The sequence below is a fragment of the Anastrepha obliqua genome, chromosome 3 (assembly GCF_027943255.1).
Source record: "Anastrepha obliqua isolate idAnaObli1 chromosome 3, idAnaObli1_1.0, whole genome shotgun sequence".
Taxonomy (NCBI): Eukaryota; Metazoa; Arthropoda; class Insecta; order Diptera; family Tephritidae; genus Anastrepha; species Anastrepha obliqua.
The window spans coordinates 85,241,846-85,264,498 of NC_072894.1; the positions used below are offsets into that span (position 1 = coordinate 85,241,846).

At 38.9% G+C, this 22,653-nt stretch overlaps 1 protein-coding gene across 1 annotated transcript in view; it reads left to right on the forward strand.

Annotated features, from left to right (window-relative positions):
• Positions 1–22,653, forward strand: part of LOC129243006 (uncharacterized) — a 55,934-nt gene that overhangs the window by 21,259 nt on the left and 12,022 nt on the right. The window contains exon 2 of the mRNA XM_054880014.1: positions 13,746–15,688. Coding sequence (XP_054735989.1) covers positions 13,746–15,688 — 1,943 coding nt within the window. The remainder of the gene's footprint in view (positions 1–13,745; positions 15,689–22,653) is intronic.

The following is a 22,653-nucleotide window of genomic DNA, read 5'->3' on the forward strand; positions in this document are numbered from 1 at the left end:
GTATGTATACTTCATTACTTTAATTCACAAACTAAGAAAAACCCACAAAATAAGCCAGGTATGTTTGTGTGGCACTAGCTAAGAATTATCCTTCAATTAACTCTGCTTTATTAGAGTATCACAACGGGTTATAAATTTTACTAACTCGACATAAGTATTGCATAACACGACATACCTATGTATGTAATCCAAGCAATCGGTTAAAACTCATTTCGCACACACGGATTTGTTGATGATTTTAGTTTCATGCTGTTTATTACTGAGTAAACATGGAAGCGGGAAATATGATTGTCTTGTATGGTATCTTTTTGTGCCTCTGCTCTATATTTTCTAATATTTCAGCATGGGCAATCCTCAGTTGGTATTTCGTGCCCTAAATGGCTTTCAGAATGGCACAAACTTATTCTATGAATGTTACCACGTTCGCTTTTTGATACAAACAATTGTTAGGCGATGACGTCGGGTTAAAACCAGATTCGCACCATATAGTAACCATTGTAACCACTTTCGGCTCAATATGTTCTTCTGCCGAACGACACGGAGTTAATCAAACCATTGTAAAATGGATATACTCCATGCTCTCTGAGATGCTGGTAACCGCGGGTGAGAACAGAGACCAACTAATCACCGTCAGGAGATGTTTTTTCTACGCAGCTGTGGGGCTTAGTCGTAGACCCTCTACTTGCGGAAATGCAGGAACTCGGTTTTCATGTCCAAGCATATGCGGACGATGTCTGTGCGCTAACATCGGATAAATCCCTAAGGAGGCTTTGCACGAAAGTGCAGAGGATTCTGGAAAAAATCGATGACTGGTGCATGAGACAAGGTCTTTCCGTTACTCCGAACAAAACCTCCATAGTTTTGTTTACGAGAAAAAGGAAATTGGATGGACTCAGTCTTCCAACACTGAAAGGTGTGACACTTGGTTTTTCCGATGAAGTCAAATATCTAGGAGTAATCTTGGATAAGAAGCTGACTTGGGAGACACACGTTTCACTGAAGGTGAATGGCGCGTTAAGCATTTTTCAGCAATGTCGCAAAGCCTTTGGTGAAACCTGCTGTGGTCCTATGGATATACACAGCACTTAGCAGTCCAATCGTCACTTACTCCTCTGTAGTCTGATGGCGACGGAACATGGTTAAGTCCACACTCCGGGAACTATACAGGCTGCAAAGAAGCGTAGGTTTATACATTAGGGGGGCCATGAGTACAACCTCTGACAATGCCCTAAATGCTATGCTTGATCTGCTCCCCTTGTATCTTAAGATACAACAGGAAAAAATAAAAGCAATGTGTAGACTCCATAAATATAGTTTCTGGTACGAAGACGGAACTTCGGGACACAGAGAAATCTTTAAGTTGCTATCTGAGCAGTATCCACTGTTTCTGGCACCTAAAGACGACCTGATACCCACAGTTTCATGAAGAAGGAAATTTGATGTCAGCGCGAGCAATGGAGCAATCCAGAATGCAGGCAGGGAGGTTTGACGGATATTTTCCTTACCGATGGGTTGAAGAATCAAATAGGGTCTTGAGCCGGATGGTACTTAAACGGTAGTATCATAATAAGTATCACTATGCTATGGGGGAAATGGCAACTGTTTTCCAAACGGAAATTTTTGCCATTCTGAAAGTAGCCGAATGGATAATCGAGGTGAGATGGAGCGGGAAACAGATTGGAGTTTTCAGTGACAGTGAGGCTGTTCAAGAATGTAAGAAGAAGTTTAATTCTGTCGCAAGACAGAACAGAGTTGTACTTATATGGGTTCCAGTGCACCCCGGTGTTCAAGGAAACGAAATTGCCGATGAATTGGCCAACCGGGGATCAGCGGTGCCCCCACAAGGGCCAGAGCCAATAATTGAAATCAGTTCCGCAGGAATCCTGAATAGGATCAGCGATTATGTATGCAATCTACATAAAGAGCCATGGTCCGATCTAGAACGCTGCAGAACTGCAAAATGTTTTGTGACAAGTCCGAACAGAAAACTGTCAAACTTTCTACTAGAACTTAGAAGGAAAGGTATTCGGTTGATAGTTTGTATTATTACAGGACACAACCCATGGGGTCAGCATATGACCACCATTGGAATCATTGGGTCCTCAATGTGCCTGTCTTGCTTGGAGGAGGCGGATAGCACTGAACACTTTCTCTGTGAATGTCCTGCCTTTGCTAGAGCAACGCTACGAGTTTTGGATTCCGATGTCGTGAGAATGAGTAATATTCGTTCTCTAAAACTGGAGGATACTTAAAGATTTGTCAAAGAATTTGGAAAATTCTCACAGGACTAACTATCTCTATATCTTCATTCTTTCCTATCTCTTCTCTGATACTATTCCATATATATCTCTGATACGCATGCATACATATGTACTCGTACTCGTATATATGTACATAATATTCCACGTTTCAGCAGAGCATAAGAGTTGGGGAGAAAAATTACTGCAAGCATCTTCTGAAATCGGCTGTCTCTTGGGAAATAAATGCAGAATTAACGAGGCGCGTTATTCCAAGTGATTTGCTCTAAGAATGTGAAAAAAATTGTTGGTTCTATGAATTTAGCTAATGATACACGCAACATATTCAATTATAAAGCCTTTGTATAAATGCCCAACTATCTGTGTATGTAGACAGCATGTGTGTGTATTGTATGCAGTATCTTGCACATCTCTATTTAAATAAAAATGCCAACAATTTCATCTGCGCACTGATTGATGTTTACACAATGCCTGTCCATGCCGTGTTCGTCATCTTGACTGCATTCAAGTAATTTCTCCTTCACAAAAACAACACTCTCCAACAGCCGAAATGTATGTATTAGAAATGTTTTGGCACACATTCTTCACTACACCCTAATCCCTCATGTCATAGCATATCAACAAATACTCAGATTTCCCCTAAATCATTTCCATTTCCTTTCCTGCTCCCATTCTGAATTCATTTATGCTTTTGACAAAGATAGATACCTTAAAATTTAGTTTTTTTTTCTTACAATATGGACGCATGAGTATGTATTTCATCATTTCCACCCACTTAAGTGCGTGTGTGGGTATGTATGCATTTATATATGTATGCTCGTATAAATTTTTGTAAGCATGTATGCATGTAAATATGGATGTACGTACGTTTTTACCGCCAGCAGCTTGTAAGTTATGAATTCATGTTGCTGACATGCTGCCACATGATTCGGCATGGTTCTCCTTTATTGTTGTTGTTCCTTTTTGGTAATGCCATTTCAATTTCGGCACTGCTTTTCGCTTAAAATTATTTGTGCATGTGGGTTGAAGCAACTAAGTGAAATTTCTGCAAGCTCTGAAATTTCCACATTTTTTGTAGTTCAACGACACATCTCTACTTACCTACCCACAGTCTTTTGTGCCAAACCTATTGCCAACTATGGTTTGCTCTAATTTAATTTAAAATTCAATGAAATTATTATTATTACTGAAAAGTTTTTGAAAACAACATAGCGTTTGTATGTGTGGGTGCCAGAGCAAGCTGCCGTCGCTTTGTTTATTTGATTATTGCCATTTCCGTTTAGGCGTGTGGTGTTGTAGAATACTTTTGACATTTTTAGGTCAAGCAACGTCATAAGTAGTTCAATATAATAGAGAAGAATAAATCGATTTACTCATGAGCAATTACATAGGAAAGTTTTGGCTACTTGTGTTCGAATTTAACATTTTCATGTGCCTACTGGTACGTATTTTATACTTCGTTTCGTGTTATGTTTAATTTTTAACTCGAGTGGAAAATTGCGTGCAGTTAACAGCACAGCCACATAAGATGCGTTCTTTCGTTTTGGTGCTTTTGTACGAAAATCGTTTTTTTATTTAGTTTTATATTACTATATTTCTACTCTGAAGAGGTGCATAACTCCACCCGAAAATCGTTTATGCAAAAATTTCAGCTTGAGTTAAGATTTCTAGTGATATAGAAAAAGTTTGAGCAAGGAGGGAATTTTTGGTCCACCAGGCGGAAAATTCAGCCTGCATAACGAAACATGCGGTAACGGACAGAGGCTGATCGACCCCGCCGGGGCCCGAAACATGGGAGTCTGCAGCACCAGATTCCAGCATAACAAGATACACCAAGCTACCTGGCTGTCTCCTGATTGAAAAACGCGAAACCAGCTCGATCATGTTGTGATAGATGGAAGACACCCTTCTAGTGTATTAGATGTACGTACGATCCGAGGACCCAACATCGACTCGGATCACTACCTTGTTACAGCCAAACTGCGCACACTCCTCTGTGCAGCGAAAAACGTACATCTACGCAAAGAATGTTCAGCATCCAAAAGCTGTAATCACAACAGCTCACTGGACTCTCACTCCTGCTCTCAGAGAGTACTGCCCAACAAACCGGCATGCACGAGCAATGCAGCAACATTTCTCGCTCTCTAGGTCGCCGAAGAAGAAATCGGATTCCCACGAGCCCGAAATTCAGTTGGCACAACGAGGAATGTCATGCTGCCGCAAAAAGAAAAGATGCTGCCTATAGAGCCATGCTACGGTCGGGCTCAACGCGAGCCATGTGAGATCGCTACAGAGAATTAAGAAAGGAAGAGAGATGTATTATCAGAAAGAAGAAACGAGAGACCGAAATACGTGAGTGCGAGAAGCTTGAGATGCTGGCCAATAGGAGCGACGCCCTACCAGTAAGTTCGGCGGCTTATAGAAGGTTTTAAGACCGGGGCGTTTTCCTGTAAGAACAAAGACGGACTGGCGTACAGAGCAATCTTAAATTATGGAAGGAACACTTTTCGAACCTGTTAAATAGTGATAGCTGCGCATGTCACAGAGAATGTGAAGATCCCGATACCCCAATCGTTGACGACGGAATTGTCGTTCCGCTACCGGAGGATGACGAGATGAGAATAGCAATAACACGGCTAAAGAACAACAAAGCCGCGGGCGCCGACGGACTGCCGGCTGAGCTATTCAAACATGGCGGCGAGGAGCTGGTAAGGGGCATGCATCATGCCTGCTGATTGGAACTTAAGGAGAAGGACTTAGCTTCACTTGGTGTGTCCAACTGTCGCCTGTTAGCACGAGAAAACGAAACGACTGGCGCGAAGAAGCAGAAAAAGTGAGCTCATTCAACTATATATATATATTAGGGTGTCCGTTATTTACCAATTTGATTATTTTTCTTGCGGCGTCCCCTAAACTTTTAGTTTTCCGTCTAAGAAAAATGATCAGATCAAAATCAGCTTTTAATATTCAGAATAAACCTTGCCCCAAACACGATATATTTCCCATTCACAAAACATGGGATTTTGCTACTTTTTGGAATAAACTTTTTTTTTCTCTAGTATGCTAATTTACAGCTATGAAAAACACATATTCTGATGGCAATTTTAACTCTCTACAAAAAAGATCTCTTATAATTTTTCGATAAATTGACTCCTTTAAAAGTTAATCGAAGTTAAAGTTGCACTGTGAGTAAATTTCAGACTTTTTCACTTTTGCAACAAAATTATTACTGTTATAGCAAAATTCTGACGTTTATATAAAAAAATGATCAATTTCTATGGTATGAAGATGAAAGATGAAAAAATCCATAAGTCGAATCAAATTTATACCACCTAGGAATGCACGATTTATTTTAGAAACATGTTTTAGTTACATTTTGAAATTTTTTTTTGTTGCTCGCTTACAATCTGGATTACATATTGTTTGTCATCTTCACTTCTTGCTAAAACGTTAACATATTCTTCCGACAATTTTACAGCTCTTTCTGCATTGTCATTGACTACTCTTAAATTTCTTACAATTTCTAAACCTCTCAAATATCCAGGATCTTCTAACCATTTACTGCTGTCTAATTGAAGAAAGCTGGTATTAATATCAAATCTTTCAAAAAATTTTCGTTTATAAAGTAATCAATGTCTTTATTTATGAACCATTTGAAATCATCGGAATTAAATATGAAGCGTTTAGGACCATCAAACTGATCGTCATCGCTCAATTTTAATGCTTTTACCATTTTTTGCTGTAAACTATAAGATAACCTTTTATCGAAAAATGTAAGAGCCCCTGTTTCAGGACTTAAGTACCATAGATGATTCCGAAATTTTCTGAAAACTGCATCGGACAGATTTTTATCGATCGTTCTATATTGGTAAACAGATTTGATGAATTCAAGGTCTCGATTCGGTGCAGCTGCAGCTAGCGGTGCCGAGTACCAAAATGAAACATACACAAAAATGACGAACAATGCTATGTCCTGATAACTTTGTTCATCTGCTGCGCTTAACTTGAAACTGTCTCGAAAAATATACAGAAATGCTTGTAAAAATAATTGAAAAAGACATTTCATAGCAATGGACAATAAGTGATGCATTTTTTCAGAAATATTAGTTGATTAGATACTGTAGATGGAAAAATGTTTGAATAATTTTTACTTCTGGTCCATTGATTATTTTTAAATATAAACGTGAGAAGTTTACTACAATAATAATAATTTTGTTGCAGAAGTGAAAATGTCTGAAATTTACACACAGTTCAACTTTAACTTCGATTAACTTTTAAAGGAGTCAATTTATCGAAAAATTATAAGAGATCTTTTTGTAGAGTTAAAATTGCCATCAGAATATGTGTTTTTCATAGCTGTAAATTAGCATACTAGAGAAAAAAAAAGTTTATTCCAAAAAGTAGCAAAATCCCATGTTATGTAAATGGGAAATATATCGTGTTTGGGGTAAGGTTCATTCTGAATATTAAGAGCTGATTTTGATCTGATAATTTTTCTTAGACGGAAAACTAAAAGTTAAGGGGGCGTCGTAAGAAAAATAATCAAACTGGTTAATAACGGGCACCCTAATATATATACATTAAAGAGGTTAACGTTAGTCTTGTAAGTGTATTGCATGTCACAGATTATCAAAAAATTTCAATTCCATGATATAGCGATTTGAAAGTGCGAAACATACCCGGCATGACATGACATAAATATTAAATCGTGTTAAATCGCTTTCCGATCATATAATAATTACTATCGCAGTTTAGAAAAATCTATTTTCTAATTTTTTTTTTCAAATCTATAGCTAGGGCTTCAAATTTTCCATATACCTAAAAACATATAATTTCGCGCTTCCTGAGTTAAAATTTCGAAAAAAATGTAAGCTTTCTTCTCTAATTAGTGTCCAGTTATAATTGAGGAAACTCCAAAATTTTACCATTTTTCATTTTCGGAAATTTCAATATTATTGATTGTTAATTTCCTTTAAGAATTGGTATAAAGATGATGCTTTTCGACTGCCACTCGAAGCTAACTAACAACCCCAAGATTTTGTTTTTTTATGTCCCGAAAATCCTGTCATTAATTGCGAAAAAAACTCGAGAACTTCGAGATTTGCAATTTCTTACGAAGCAAAGATAGCAACATTGACTTCAACTTGTTAGCAAATAAGGATACGTTGGAACGGTTCTGATTTTGTGTTCTTTTTTATACGAGGGTTGCCTCATGAGAATGGCTTTATTGTTGTTCGAGTTGTTATCCTGCATACGCTTGAACCAAAGCAAAGCTCTTTTGCCTCTCAGAGTGTATACCTAAAAAAGGTTTAAGGCCTTTAACAACTTCTTCAAACATTGAAAACCGTTGGCCTCGCATATTTGAGAACAAAAGAAAATCATTAGGTGCGAAATCAGGGCTGAAAGGCGGTTGTCCCATTAGTTCGATAATTTGAGTGTCCTAAAACTCTCTTGTGTAAGCCGATTCGTGAGAGCTCGTTTTAACTTGATGAAGTATGGTTCGTTTTCGCTAGTTGGTGTTGCTTAATTTTTCGAAAACTTCTGGCAAACTAATGGTTGTGTACCATTCAGAATTGACTATTTTATGTTTCTCTACTGGTACAGTTGTGACATAACCCAGCTTTCCGAAAAAAGGTCATTATTTCATCGGAGGTGATTCTTCCGCGAATTACTTTTGTTGGATTAAGCTCATCTTGAAACACTTGCACTGTGGACTGCTGTTTTGTTTCCACCTCATATGCAAACATGCAAAATTCGCCACTTGTTATGATGTCATAGACATGCTTTGAACCACTGTGGCTGATTTTCTTTTTTCAACATTTCTTTACTCCAATCGACACGAATCTTTTTTTTGAATTGTCGAATTACGCAATATTCGACAAAAACAAATCTTCTTGGTGGTCAAATGTTCATGTAATATTGAATGTGTGCTTGTGCAGGTCATGATAAACCATCGCATGACAATTTTCCTTTTGATTCCATCTTTTGGGTGAGATGAATTTTTCAACACGCCAAAGAAAGAACAAATGAAGTGAACAAATTAAGTGAAAACATTAGATGTACCTAAGGTTATGCTAAAAAATACTGAACTTTGTGATAAAAATATCGAATTACAACTCATCACAAGTAGTGTTTCATAGGCAGAAAATGCAAGGGCAACCCTCGTGTAGAAGGCAGTGCATACATATGTAGGTATGCATGCCTTTGTTGTAAAAAGTAACACTGATTTACTTGATGTTTTATTTTAGCAAAAATTAATATGTATTAAAGCATGGAAAGCAGCAACTTCTTGTTTATTCCGCTTAAAATTTACGATATCAAAATAATATGAACCACAAAATACGCATATTTGTCCACTTTTTCATTTTTTTGTATCGATCTTTTTTCAGCATACCTTAAGCTACTGTAATGGACAGCGTCTCAACTTATGCCAAAAGTATGAATGTATAAATTTACTACCTTTGTGTCAATGATGTGACTCAATTAACCTTTGGATATTCTAAGTTATGCCAACACAGTGCAATTAACTTTCAAACTCGATTTCCCAAGCATTTTAATTTTTACCCATTTATGTTTTCTGGCACAAGAGGCATGATATGTGCACACTTCAGTATTATTACATGCTTATAAATTTATATGTTGCCTTTTTTTTGTTACTCTTGTTTTGAAATTATATTAGCTTTATTTAAAACTCATTTATTTGTTATTTATTATGCGATATGAGAGGTCCACAAGTAATTTTTATAAAATTGTTTTGAGTTTTTATAAGAAGAATTGTAAATACGATAAAGGTCTCGATCGACTTGAATAAGTGCTTTCCAGTTCTAGATGTAGCTGACGCGTAGACGTACGCGTTTTGTAGTAATATCAAAATTAGAGATGACGTGGATTAGGTATGAATGACAATCCGCGAACAGTTACTAATCACGGAAATCAGCTGAACAATGCTAGAAATATTTCGCAAATCTCCAATAAACTGATGATGGAAGCTTTAGTGCAGCTAAAATATACTAAATTGATGAAGCAGAAACTATAAATCGCAACTGGGCCAGCGCTGATGGAATTAGAAGAAGAATATAAAATCACGAGGCAGTTAGTATTAATGGCACTCTGCGCAGAAATTGACTTACTACTACTCCTTCCCATTGTCCTGTTAAAAATATGTCGTTTAAAACATAATTTCAAGTTAATAGATAACAAAGCTAAAATTGGAATTAGAGCAATGCAATTTCCCAGTAAATGTATGACGTACAATATAATTACACAAGGCTCTTAGCCAAAGTTCTTTTTCATTAGCTAAATACAATCATGAGCTATTTGGGTTAAACATTCAATATATGACAAATATCAAAAAAGAATAAAAAGAACAACCCCTTTGACTTTCATAACTTAAGCTTCCAATGAGATATATGCTCAAATCCATCTCTGCGTATATGTATGTATAGGTAAATACACCAACGACCACTTCGCAAGGGTATTATCCGTTCCAGCATGAGAATATATTTTTCCATGCATTTGTTTGTATGTACTCGTATATCCATAGCTCACACGTACATACTCATACATGCATACATACATAAGTAGGCAAAAGGCCAGTGTGACTCGTATACGAAAATGAATTTCGCTTGTAATGGCTGTTGGCCGCTGATGATATTATGAGAGAATTGCATTACAAGAATGCAAAAAATATGTACAAGAATATGCACTTAAATTGAACAATCCTGTAGAATACATATATGCATCGGAATTTGAAGTGGGCATGCGGGAGTTTTATAATTAAAAATATGGCCAATAACTGCACATAGTTGATAGGAAGTAGGGCAGCTGAATATGGTATTTAGCAAAGGAAATAGTAAAAAAGCTATAGTTGAAGGTATGCAAGTTATTTCGAATAAAAAAGAAATACAAAACGAGCGAATCATTGTTTCGAAGATATGTAGAAAAATTAAATTCTTTGCATTCTACATTTATGACATAATAAAAGGTTGGAGCCATTTAAAATAGAAAATAGGCCAGATCTATAACTTTGATAACATGATAACATTTGATAATCAATGAATTTCGATCATCATGCCGACGCCGATTGGGATGACAATATGAGTATTTCGATCGACCACCCAGAACACCTTATTTAGCGTCGGTATACTTGGGGTTACTTTAAACCAAGGTGTATATATCCCAACAAAGCAAGGACCCTAGCCCTCCTAGAAGCCAGTATGTGACGTAAAATTGCTGCCATATCGCCCGAAATTTCGGCTGACGTGATGGAAAACGCCAAAAGTACAGCATATTTGACTGTTAAGACCCCCGTCATAGGTGGCCAATACAGAACTAGTTGAAACCAATGCTCTGAAACTGAAATAAATAACTATCCATATGAAAAACGAAAAAATTATGTTTTTAAGTTGTTTCTCTAAATAGCCAACCTTGTAGTTGGGTACGTGCCCGACAGGACGTATACGTAACTTTAAATACAAGTATATCAGACGTTAAATTTTCATTTCGAGATGGAAATAAATTTCAAATTATAGAACGTGTATACATATTGCGGTCACCGTAGCCGAATAGATTAGTGTGTGGCTACCATTTGGAAGAGTCTCAGTGAAACGCCAAAATGAAGAAAAAGGTTTTCTAATAGCGGTCGCCCTCGGCTGGCAATGGAAAACCTCCGTGTGTATTTCTGCCACGAAGAAGCTCCTTATAAAATTCCAGAAGAATTCAAACTCGAAATTGAAGAGAAAAGTCCGCATATGGCAAAGAAAATAATTCTTTTTCATTAGGACAACATTTTTTTTTTTTTTTTTTTTTTTTTGTTGTTGTTTTTTGTCGGGACAGACTAGCTAGTGCAGTAGTCAGACAACACTAAGCCCATTGTACTGCACGCGGGCTCCCTTTTTAATTTTCTTCAAATCTACCCGACCTCCGAAGAAATCTGATTAGATCTTGTGGTGCCAAGGTGCCAAGGTGGTCGCTTCTCAGCACATCAGTGCCAAAGACCTCAAGCCTGATTCAAGCGAAGGCAGGGCAGACCACAGAAAGTGGTCCGCCGTCTCATCCTCCTCTCCACATCCTGGACAAAGTGCACTGTTTGAGATACCAACCTTTTCCATGTGCTTTGCCCATAGTAAGTGGCCAGTCATCAGTCCAACCAGCCTCCTACATTCCCCTCTGCTTAGTGACAGGAGGAACTGCGACAGTCGGTCGGACATGACAGGTAACATCAGTTTTGTCCATCTGCAGCCTCTCTCAGCCTGCCTAGCCCGCTTGTGGGTTAGAGTAACCCGTTTGCTAACCGCGGCTTTGATGGCTGCAGAAGGGAGTGGCAGGACAACTTACTGTGTCACAAGTCAATCAAAACATTGGCAAAACTACTGCCGCATCTATCGAATTTGCCAGATTTGGCTCCCAGCAACTTCTGGCTATTTGCAGATCTAAAAAAATGCTCGTCGGTAAGAAATTTTGCTTCAAATAGGTGGCCACTGAAACTTAGTCCTATTTTGAAGCAAAAGATAAACCGTTCTATTACATAAATGTTAGAACGGCGCGGGAATGACTGCGTTATTCCTAGTGGAAATTACGTTGATGAAAAAATTTAATTAAAAAAAAACGTTTTTGTTAGTCTCGGCACTTTTCAGCCCATGTATTACGTATGTTTAGTAACTATCGTATCTGCTAATTGCAAAATATTTTTCCTAACTTCTATCGATTTATTTTAAATGGTAAATCTATGCCGTAAAGCACCGGTGTTTCTCGTGTTTAAGAAAAGATTTAAGCACCGTAAATTTTCTTACGGTTCTCTTTCTTTTTTATGCTTTCTCTCTTCTTTATGACGCCGTCAGCATCGGTACTACGCCCGTATTTTCTTGTGATTGTACAAATAAGAACTTATACCTATATTTTGCATTAACTTAATGCTGTGATAATTAATAATATGAAGAATATTTGACCTGGCTGGTTACATAGTTTTTCATTGATAAATACCCTACTTCCTGCATATACATACATATGTACAGGCGCCCCTCGTATAACACGGATAATTCGTACCGTGTTATATCTTAAGGTATAAAATTTTATGATAACTGAAATAGAAATATTACATAAATGAAAAAGGAAGTTACCTTGAAGTTTTTATTAAGAAAAATAAATTAAATTCAATTTTATGATGAAATACAAAAATTACCAAATACAACAAAAAATATATTCAAAGACTAATAATAATAATTACATAGGAGGTATTCCCCTTATTGAACGGAAAAAAGTTCAAATTTAAAATGCATATTTTTCAAAATCGTGTTTCAAAAAACGATGGTCCCATGAATTCACATTTTAGCAATGCACTCCAAACCGTTACTTTGGGACTGTGAAGTGGCCATCGATGTTTTAGTAGTAACGACAATTTTTCTCATTTACACTTCCATTGAAATGAAAATATGCTTCATCACTCCAAATTGTAATCGTTAGGCTGAAACGTTTGCTCGATTTGAATTTTGAAAGGGTGAAGCCTAAGACTCTTTCCCACTATTCTGTGCACAATAGTTTTTGGGCGTCCCAGGGTAGCCTCTTTCTTACGCACGGGCTATCGTGGATTATTGTGCAAACTCGTTCTCGATGCCCAGCTGAATCCCGGTCGTACGCTATTTGCCACCGAATTTTTTGCCCGAAAACTTCGCACCCATGAACGAAGCAAATTTTTACTTGGCATTACATAAACGTGAGCAAAACTACAATGAGTAGTTGCACACAAATCATTAGCCCTGAAATAGACTTCAACAGCAAGCGCATGTTGTTCCCCCGTCCACTCCGACAGCGCGACTAAATAACCCGCACGAATAGCGAAGCTAACACGGTCCCTTCTCCGCTTATACGCTCAGCGGTTAGGGAGAAACTTTAATTGTTAGTCCTAATTCGGCCCTCGGATGCCCTGCACAAGTATATCTTATTTATCCTGGGACTAAAAGGGTGCCACTGAGCTAGAAAAGGGCTGGGCCGCGTCTACCCGGCGGTTGCATGCGTAAGGCGATGCTATCATCCAGTCGACATTGCTGAACGGAGTACCCGTGACGGACATGGATAAATCCGTAGGATTACGTCATTAGTATCTACCCGTTTATTCAGTTCGTACTTACTTCAAAGGCCCACGATACAGCACTTTCAATTCCGACACGGATTTCTACTAGGTCGTATTTGTCGCACCAGATCCACAGACAGAAGGGAAGTGAAACAAAAGATATGCTTTGTGATAGACATCCGCTTCACTTTATACAACTAAGTGACAAGAAAATGGATTTATTCGATGCAAGCTTTACAAGGCACCATGCAGCACAAAGGCCATTTTAATCTTAAACATTTATAAATAAGTTTTTATTTAACTTTACTAAGAATTCGAACTTAGTTCCGGCTTTATGATTTCTTGGATCAAAGTTATCATGAACTTTATTATTTCTATAATAATTTTTTGATTAATTTTTTCTTTTTTTTTCTTTTCAGTTCTGCTAAAGTACCCACCATTACCACAACAGCACAATCATCGCAGGACTCCGATCAACCAACACAAGCCAAAGCGGTACGAGATGAAGTGAAACGTCCACCTCTTTACCGCCAAGACTACTCGATCTGTGTGGACTCGAGCGAGGCGCAGTCGGACGACAGCCGTTTAACGCGCGACTCTGTGACGCGTGAGTCACAGAACGACGAACTATCCTCATCCACACACGACAAACTCGACGTCAGCACTCTACCACTACCCGCCCTACCACCAAAGAAGCGACGTACACGCTTACGCGCCAGCCCATCCCGACATCACAACAATAATCGGCGTGGATGCGAGCATGACTTGGCTATCATTAGTGTGGGCGACGAAACACGACTCAAAACCGTCGCAGTTGGCCATCTAAGTCCGCAAATTGTAGCCACTGGCAGTGCTAGTGGTGGTAGTGGAGGCAGTGCTGGCAGCTGTGGGGAAGCAACGCCTCACCTTTCGGCCTTTCAGCGATACGTGGCAAAACGACGTGAAAGCCTCGAGGCATCATCTCGCAGCTTCAACGAAAAACTGGAAGCGCGTAGAATGCATTACCATATGAGTGGTGGTGGTTGCGATAGCGGTATTGGCGGCAGTACGGCTGCTGGACCAGTGACCGGTAGTAGCACACATATGCCTACCTATCTTTTTGGCGAACATTATTATGGAATTCCCACCAAGGTAACGAGTGCTCGCAAGTCGCCACATTTAAACAAAGAGGAAATTTTTTTGAATAAGTCTGGTTGGGTGCAAGTGAACACAAAACGCAATAGCGATGAGAATCGGTGCGCTGGCAGTTACAGAGGTGCAAACTACGCTCATCAAAATGGTGGAAGCATAGATGGTGAACGCGATCGAGATTTGCGACGTACAGTGCGAGTTATACAGATAGATAATACACGGCGTTCTGATAGAGCACGCCATGCACTACAGCAACAGCATCAATATTCACTCGATCCCGCGTTCGGCATGGGCAAGTATCCGGCAAGCAAAGTGGAAGAACTAATACAACGTAATCAGACGCGGACAGGTAATGCTGGCGATTCGGTGTTTGTAACATCACGCGACAATGCTCTGCGACCAGGTTATCGAATCGTAGACCCGCAATTGGCGAGCATACTGAACGAGCGCCCTGGTTTCCTGCCTGTGCGGAATTTGCATGACGCCGACTCCCCGCCTCCCATTACGCCCATACTCTCCCCGCCACCCGCCTTCCAAGACAGCAGCAAGTCCAAATATATCGAGCGACGTAAAAACATACCCAGTAGACAAAACCAATCAGCGCTAACCGTGAATAATCTGCATGCAGCGAACAGCAATAGCAGCGCCGTAAAGGGAATGGTATTCTCCCGTAGCTTTGAGTATGATACACGTCGCAATGTGCCAGCCGACAGTTATGTTGAAACGTTTTCGCGCAGTTTTGATGGCAACCTCTCCGAACGACCAACGCTGCAGCGGGAACGCGAGCGTTCGCCTAACTTCAGCTCCCTTACTGGTAATTCCCCTAACTATCTGACAAAGAAAGATTCTGGTGGTGGCAGCAGCGGCAGTTTACGAAGTCGCGACAATTCACCTAAATACCAGCATCCCCAGACCACTGCCTATTTGAATGCTTCCATAAAAGAAGCGCCACCCGCGTATAGTTTGGCCAGCGCGAATCCAAATACAAATGCAGGCAGTCGCTATTCGCCACGAACCCGACACGAACGTTCCTTTGAGCGCTCAAAGAGTCACAATGTGTTAGTACGTTCAAGGAAGTCACAATTCAATCGAGTGGCTAGCGGTGGTGCCATAGTGGGTGCAGCTGTTAGCAGCCAACAACCGATGGTTAGCGTTGGTATGTCGCGTTTTCGCAGTTTCGATACGGCGACGAGTCAGCGACTGAATTCATGCGACAGTGGAGCAAGATCAGGTGAGTTAGAAGGAGGTATGAGTAGCATATGACTTTACTTATTTACTTACAAACAAGGACTTGGCTTTTCGAATTGGAACCCGCCTTGCTTCAACTGAAGACGGGGGTATATAAAAAAGGGCTTGTCAAACTCGGCAGCCGTTGCAGCTAACTTCTCGTTACGTTAAATTAAAAATCTCACCAAATAAGAAATAATGGTGTTTTCGCATCTACAACAAAATTTTATGCTTTCACGATGTATAAATTGTTCAATGGTGCACTTAATCCTATAAAAATATATGTTTTTTCCTACTTAGAATGGAGCAAAAAACACTGTAAATAACTATCTTTGTGTGGCACACGCATTTCTTAATATTAAAGTCTGAAACAGTCAGCTGATTTTTAGGGCAACCAACTCCCCTGGCATCGTTTCTCATGGAAGAAAATTTGCCTCCTTTGCCTTCGAAGAGTGTGGCATTTTTAGATTTTTGTGTTTTCTTCTTATTTCCATTTTTAAATTTTGGATTGGGAAATAAGTTCATAGCGTTTTTATATTTTCTTTCATTTTACAACGATTTGTTTGCTATTTGGCAAAGTGTAAGTACTCATTCGATAGAACTCTTTCTGCTCTATAAAACCATGCTAATAGGTTTTTTGAGTTATTTAATTTTGTATTAGTTTTGAGGCTTAGAAATGGAATACTCAGGAGAGACCTTCTCTTATTTGCTTTTTATCGAAGTCAAAAAGTTGTTATTTAATGGGATTTATCGAAAACTGGCAGCCTGGGTGCCCCACGAGCTCAGCGAAAAAACAAAAAGAGGCGCCTTCAAATTGTCTCTCAGCGTCTTGCCCGCCATCAAGCAACGCGCGATCATAAACAGCGCTTTTTGTACCGAATCATCACGGAAGATGAGAAATGGTGCCTATACATCAAAATGAAGCAAAGAAAGAAGTAAGTGGCTCCAGGAGATACGCCAAAGTCAAGAGTCAAGCGTAATCTTCATCCAACGGAGATCATGATATGTATTTTGTGGAACTGAGAAGAGTTCCACGGTCAACAAGGAGCTCGACATTGTCCAGCTGAAAAGACCTGACCGACATGGTCAAACCGTTATCCTTCACGACAACGCTAGGCCCTGCACAAGCGTCAGAGCCGCACTCAAAGGAAGGTCCTTCAGCATTCGCCGTATTCTCCGGACCTTGCACCGACCGATTACTACCGTTTCCGGCCCCTGTCAAGCCATATGAAGGGCGTTACCTTCGATAACAAAGAGGTCCTTAAAAACTGGCCCAACAACACCAGACCAGGCGATTTATAGCGGAATGGAATTAACTATTTGGTCGAGACGCGGAAGGAGATTGTAAACAACAGCGGCGAATATATAATTGATTAAATTATTGATGTAATTTTTGTTTTTTGTTTAAATAAAAGTCTTCGGTAAAAACGCTACGAACTTATTCCCCAGCCTAATACGATCTGTTGGGTTTAAAAAATAAGTAATTGTCTTTAAAATAGTACTGGAATCTCTAACGAATATTAGATAAATATTTCATTTTGCTTCAGATTAAATTCAATTTAAATAACATTATCCTATTTTCTAAGTGCTATAGTTATTATTTTTTCATATTGTAAGTTCTGTTTGAGTGAATCGTTTTAATCCCCATTTGCCTACTTTCTCCGATTGTAGTAGTTTGCGCATTTTGTTCGTTTTGATAATTTGTAGATGATTGATGGTGTATTTAATTGTGTCAGCTATTGTGTGGTTATTGGATCACGTCGTTTGGTATATACCAGCATGCTTTATTATTTTTCGAAGTATTTTAGATTGGGCCCTTTGAATTATTTGGACACTGGTTCTTTTTGCTGTGTTTTTTAGAATTCAGCACAGAATTATCTCGCCGGACTACACTTATTTAAAAAAAAGCCAAAACGAAATCGCCATAAGATATTTCATAACTGCCACATATTCACATTAGAATTTTAATGTTGTAGGTATGACTAAATTTCCATTCATCTCTCTAGCTAGTTTGATTCTAGAAATTAACAGCCAACCCAAATAAAATGTACTAAAATGTGTGCCACCCTTTGTTACAGTTATTTCAATCGCCTTGCAAAAATTACTGCAATTTTCAACCGGCTTATGAAGTTACTTATTTAAAGCAACAGTACAACTTTCACCAGGCCTGTAAAATAATAAAGACAACTCTCAGCTTAGCTTTTTTATACTTATGATCAACAACCAATCTGATTATCCATGGCTTTAATACAAAATTGTATATGGAGAAGTAATCCCCTTAAGAAATCAATGCAATCAAGGTACACGACCAAAGTGTATTTCTACTTTGTAGTGATATTTAATTCAAAAGTAGTCGTAACGCAAATTTTATTAAAACTTTTTGCAAACGCTCAATTCTTTTTGTGTAAGTGACTTGGACGACCCACCAGATAAAAGCGGCACATTATAAACGGGTCCTAATAAATGCCATGTACAACTTTTTGAGAGTACAAAGATGTGGAGATATTTACGCCGGACAAAGGCTAACGTGTAGCGTAAGTGTTTGGAATTAAATAATCTATATGGTTACTGAATGTGAGCTTAGAGTCAAAAAATACCCCTAAATATTTAATTGTGTCTACAGTTTACAGTTTAGACTTCGAAATATTATTGGTATAATCTATGGTATTTGATTTTCTACAAAAACTACTTGAAAGCATATGTCTGTATTCAAATATAAAAGATTTTTCGCACATCGAGAATAACCTCTGTAAAATTCAAATTCAATAAAACTGAACCTTTAGTTCTCGATACGGCGGAATAAATTGTAAGACAATCAACGTAAGGAAGAAATTTCGAAAGGTGAAAATATTACGCTTAGTTCTGCCATAAATTCTGTTACAAGTTTAGTCCGTTGTAGATATGAAATTATAATACTTTTTTAATGAAGATAGTTTTATTTAATCATGTAAATATAAAAAATGTATTTATAAAGTTTCATTCGAAATGGTCACCTCAAAATTTTTTTGCGGCTATGAACCCAGGAATATCGTTTTTTAGCCAGTGCTGGATGGTTTTTGCCTTATGAGCTGGAGCAGAATCTTGCTGGAAGAGTCAACGCTCTCCTTTGAAGAGAATACGGATCAAATGCTCCACCACGTCTTCGAAAATATCCTCTTGGTACACTTTTGTCCCGGTCTTAACTCCTTTTTCGCAGAAATGAAGAGATGTAACGCCTTTATAAGATACTCCCCACCAAACCCTTACGGAGGCTGGATGGTGGCCACACTGAACCCTTGGCACATTTGGCACCATTTTTTACGTCCTTAGAAGTTTTGGCGTAGATTTTGCAGTTTTGCTTATTAAAAACTTCTTCAACAGTGAACATTTCTTTAATCTGTGAGAAAAAAATCCCACGTCTCACCGAGGGAACTTTTTCTTTGTGTGCCAAGGGGCGATCGGTATTAGAAACAACTTTTTCTATCGTTTGGTGTTTCATGTAGAGAGATTTGAACCTGCACACTTTCATATGGTAGTCACGCACCAAACTATTTGGCTACGGCGGCCGCCTAACATGGGCTGATATCATTAAGAAACATTTTAAGCAGAAATGGATCAAGAATACTACCTTTAGGAATATCAGACGATGCCTAGAAAGCACGAGAAGCCATGTTTTCCAGTGCCACTGAGCAGGTTCTACCAGATAAATATGATGCTATGCAAGTGAGGAGGCTGGAATGGAATACGAAATACATTAAAATCTAAATAAGTGAATCGGCGGAGATTCGAGATGAGTTAAGAGGCGATTGGTAAAGCAATGGTCACTGCAGTCAATTTGAAGTCCGTGTGAAATAATTTTATTTGGGTGGCATATATTATATAAAGTTTTTCTCATTTGTATTTTTAAGAGCTTAAGTGGATTAGTACCCTCTTTTTCGAGATTCTGATGAATTCAGAACTAATTACTGTCGTCGAATGAAAATTCACAAAAATTTTGAGTTCTAATAGTCGCGGTTTGTAGGTACAAAGATGCTTGCGAGGAAGCCATATTCTGCATATGGGGTTACTTGACCATTTTATTCTATACATTTGCCACTGATTCAATACCGGAAATTATCTTGCATTTTTAGCAGCTACAGTCTGTGTCAGAAAAAAGGAACCGCGATTATTCATGAAGTATAAAGGATATATGTATATTTAAAAAATTTTTTTATAGAATCGTATGCACAAAACTACGAGTCGACTCAATAAGCCGTATAGTCTTCATCGTTGTCGAATATAACCTGACATCTTCTCGGCAGAGGTCCAGGTTTTGCGAACTTGACGCACGAGTTGCTTTAAATCGCGGACTATCTTTTCAACAAAATGCGTTTTCATAATTCCCCACACATTTACACATTTCGAACGACACTAACCTGAGTTAGAATTGGCGTCGTACCCCTTCTGTGGGACTATTACGCAGCAAAAGCGGAACGAAGTATATCTTGAAGTTACAAGAAACAACCCAGTTCTTTTCTTCTGGCAGTCTGTGTCAATCAATTTCAAAAAAACCTGGACATTGTAAGGCCACAATTTGGATACTGCGAGGACAGTTTAGTTCAAAGCGCTTCATAATGTATGAAGTGGTAAAAATTCAGATTCAGATCTATTTAGGCTAAAACTTCGAAGAGAGACTTTCTCACATTGGTCTAATGCCACAAACCTTAAAGCTATTTTCACAAAACCTGTAATGCTTAGAAAAAGCTGGACGGACTCCTTCTCTCGGCTATGCAGATAGCTGATATGACTAGTTCCATGAGAATGAACACTTCAATTTAGGTTTAGTAATAAAACTTTCCATTTCAATGGTAAAATTTTACTTTGCCGGCAAATTATTCATTAAATTATCCAATTCTATTAATTGACTTCAAACTTTAATACCAAACTGTCATCCATGCACGTTTAAATTATTCTCCATATCAAAACTCAATGCAATGATTTAATGTGAGAAAAGTTGTATTCTTCACACCTGTTTTTATGATATATGTATGTGCATATATAATATTTAGGAGTCCAAAGTTCTTTCCGCACTTAAAATCCCTTCTTCTGCCATCTATACTTACTCGTACATTAATGACAAGAGTTTTGCATTTGTGAAAGCATCTATGGCGCTTTGACATCCAGTTCGCATTCATTCCGTACTTGTGCTTCATTGCACATACACAAAATGGATTTGACTTCAGCCAACGATGAATGACTGAAGCCAACATACACACCTATAAGCGTGTGTATGCTTGAATTTATGTATGTATGTATGTAGGGATCTACATACATGCGAATGAGTGAATCCTTGAAACTTGCATGGATTTTTGCAAATGTGGGCACAGTTGAGCGAACAAGCACATCTAACGCAGCTTCACCAAATGCATTTCGAATAATTTTTAAAGTTGAATTTATAACTTTTTCAATTGCCTTGCAAGCTATAGTACGTAAGCTGAGTTATAAAAGAGCAACGAAGTATTGATTTTTGCGTGCAAATCAGAGATATATTGATGGCCAAACAGTAATGGTGATGTATCCAGAATTTGGCGTCTCTTTCTAAGTGTGAGTAATTAACTGGGCTAGTAATTTTGAATTTTGACGAGGTCATAAACAAAGAGTAAGCAGTAAAGTCCTGCAACTGTTCATTCATTAATTTTCCGTTTTAAGCTACTCACATAAAATTCCGCTAAATTATATACACACCACTCAGAATTTCAACTCAGCTCTTTATTCTTGTATTCTTTACTGAAAGTTCTCGATTTTATTTCCGAAGAGTTTATTTCCTCACTACACATTTGCTCAGTCGTATTGAACTCCTATGTGTTTGTTCGAGCTCCTCCTTCATTTTTTTTTTTTTTTTTTGGTGGATGAGGTGGGGTCAAAATGCAATTACAGCGACCGTCGTCTACTGCGTCGTGTGGTGTGGCCACTAAACCGATCACTTCTCTCCTTCTGGGAAGACAACCTTCCCGGAACTGCTTTCTATATTACTTCGGGAGGGCCCAGAACGCCATCCTTTAAGGGTAAATTCTATTTACCCACGTCTGGGTCCACCATATTTGTAGCCAGATTTCATGCTATAGGATCGTCTTCCTGTGTCTCTATATGTGCGGCTTCGCTTTGTTGCACTGAGCGCCCTCAGAGCATTCCTTTCCACGAGCCATCTGTTACAACTTAGAAACGAGTGTTCAGCGTCATCGCTCGGTGCTTCGCAGTATATGCACTTGGAATCGGTTACCTTACCCATATAGTATAGGTAATTCCGGAAGTATCCATGGCCCGAGAGGAACTGAGCTAAGAACTAGTTCACTTCCCTGACGTTTCTTTGGACCCATTTGCCAATTTATGTAATAAGTTTCGCCGTCCATCTGCCAGTCGGTTCAGTGTCCCATCAGCTTCGCCACCGCAGCATGATTTGGCGTCTCCATTCTGGGAAGCTAGTAATGACGTGTTTCTTTTTGGAGTGCCACGCATCCATTCGTTCCCGGACCAAGAGGTCTATGGGTATCTGACCGCTGATCACGAAAATTGCAGCACTTGAGACAGTGCAGTAGACTGAGGCAACTCTGAGTGCCGCTGTTCGTTGCACAGCCTCCAGTGCTTTGCGCTTGGCTTTGCAGTTTAGCGCGATTCCGCAGACTTCGCTGCTGTACAGGCTAATTGAGCTTGTAGCCGCCATAAGTAGCTTCCTTTTGCTCTGTATTGATCCAACGTTGATTGACATTAATCTACTTAGCATATCCGTTTCCTTTGCTGCTTTGGTAGACGCATGCCGTATCTGGGCCCAGAAAGTAAGCCTGCACTCAAGCTGGTGGTGGTCATCTGGTGTGTCGTACAGCAATTTGCGCTCACTCAGGTAGCTCTGGAGAATCCTTGGCAAGGTATGCAGGTATTCGAAACCTTTCTCGTAGTGCTTTTATAATGTCTGTGCATCGTAAGCTGTTAAATGCGTTTCGTACATCAAGCGTT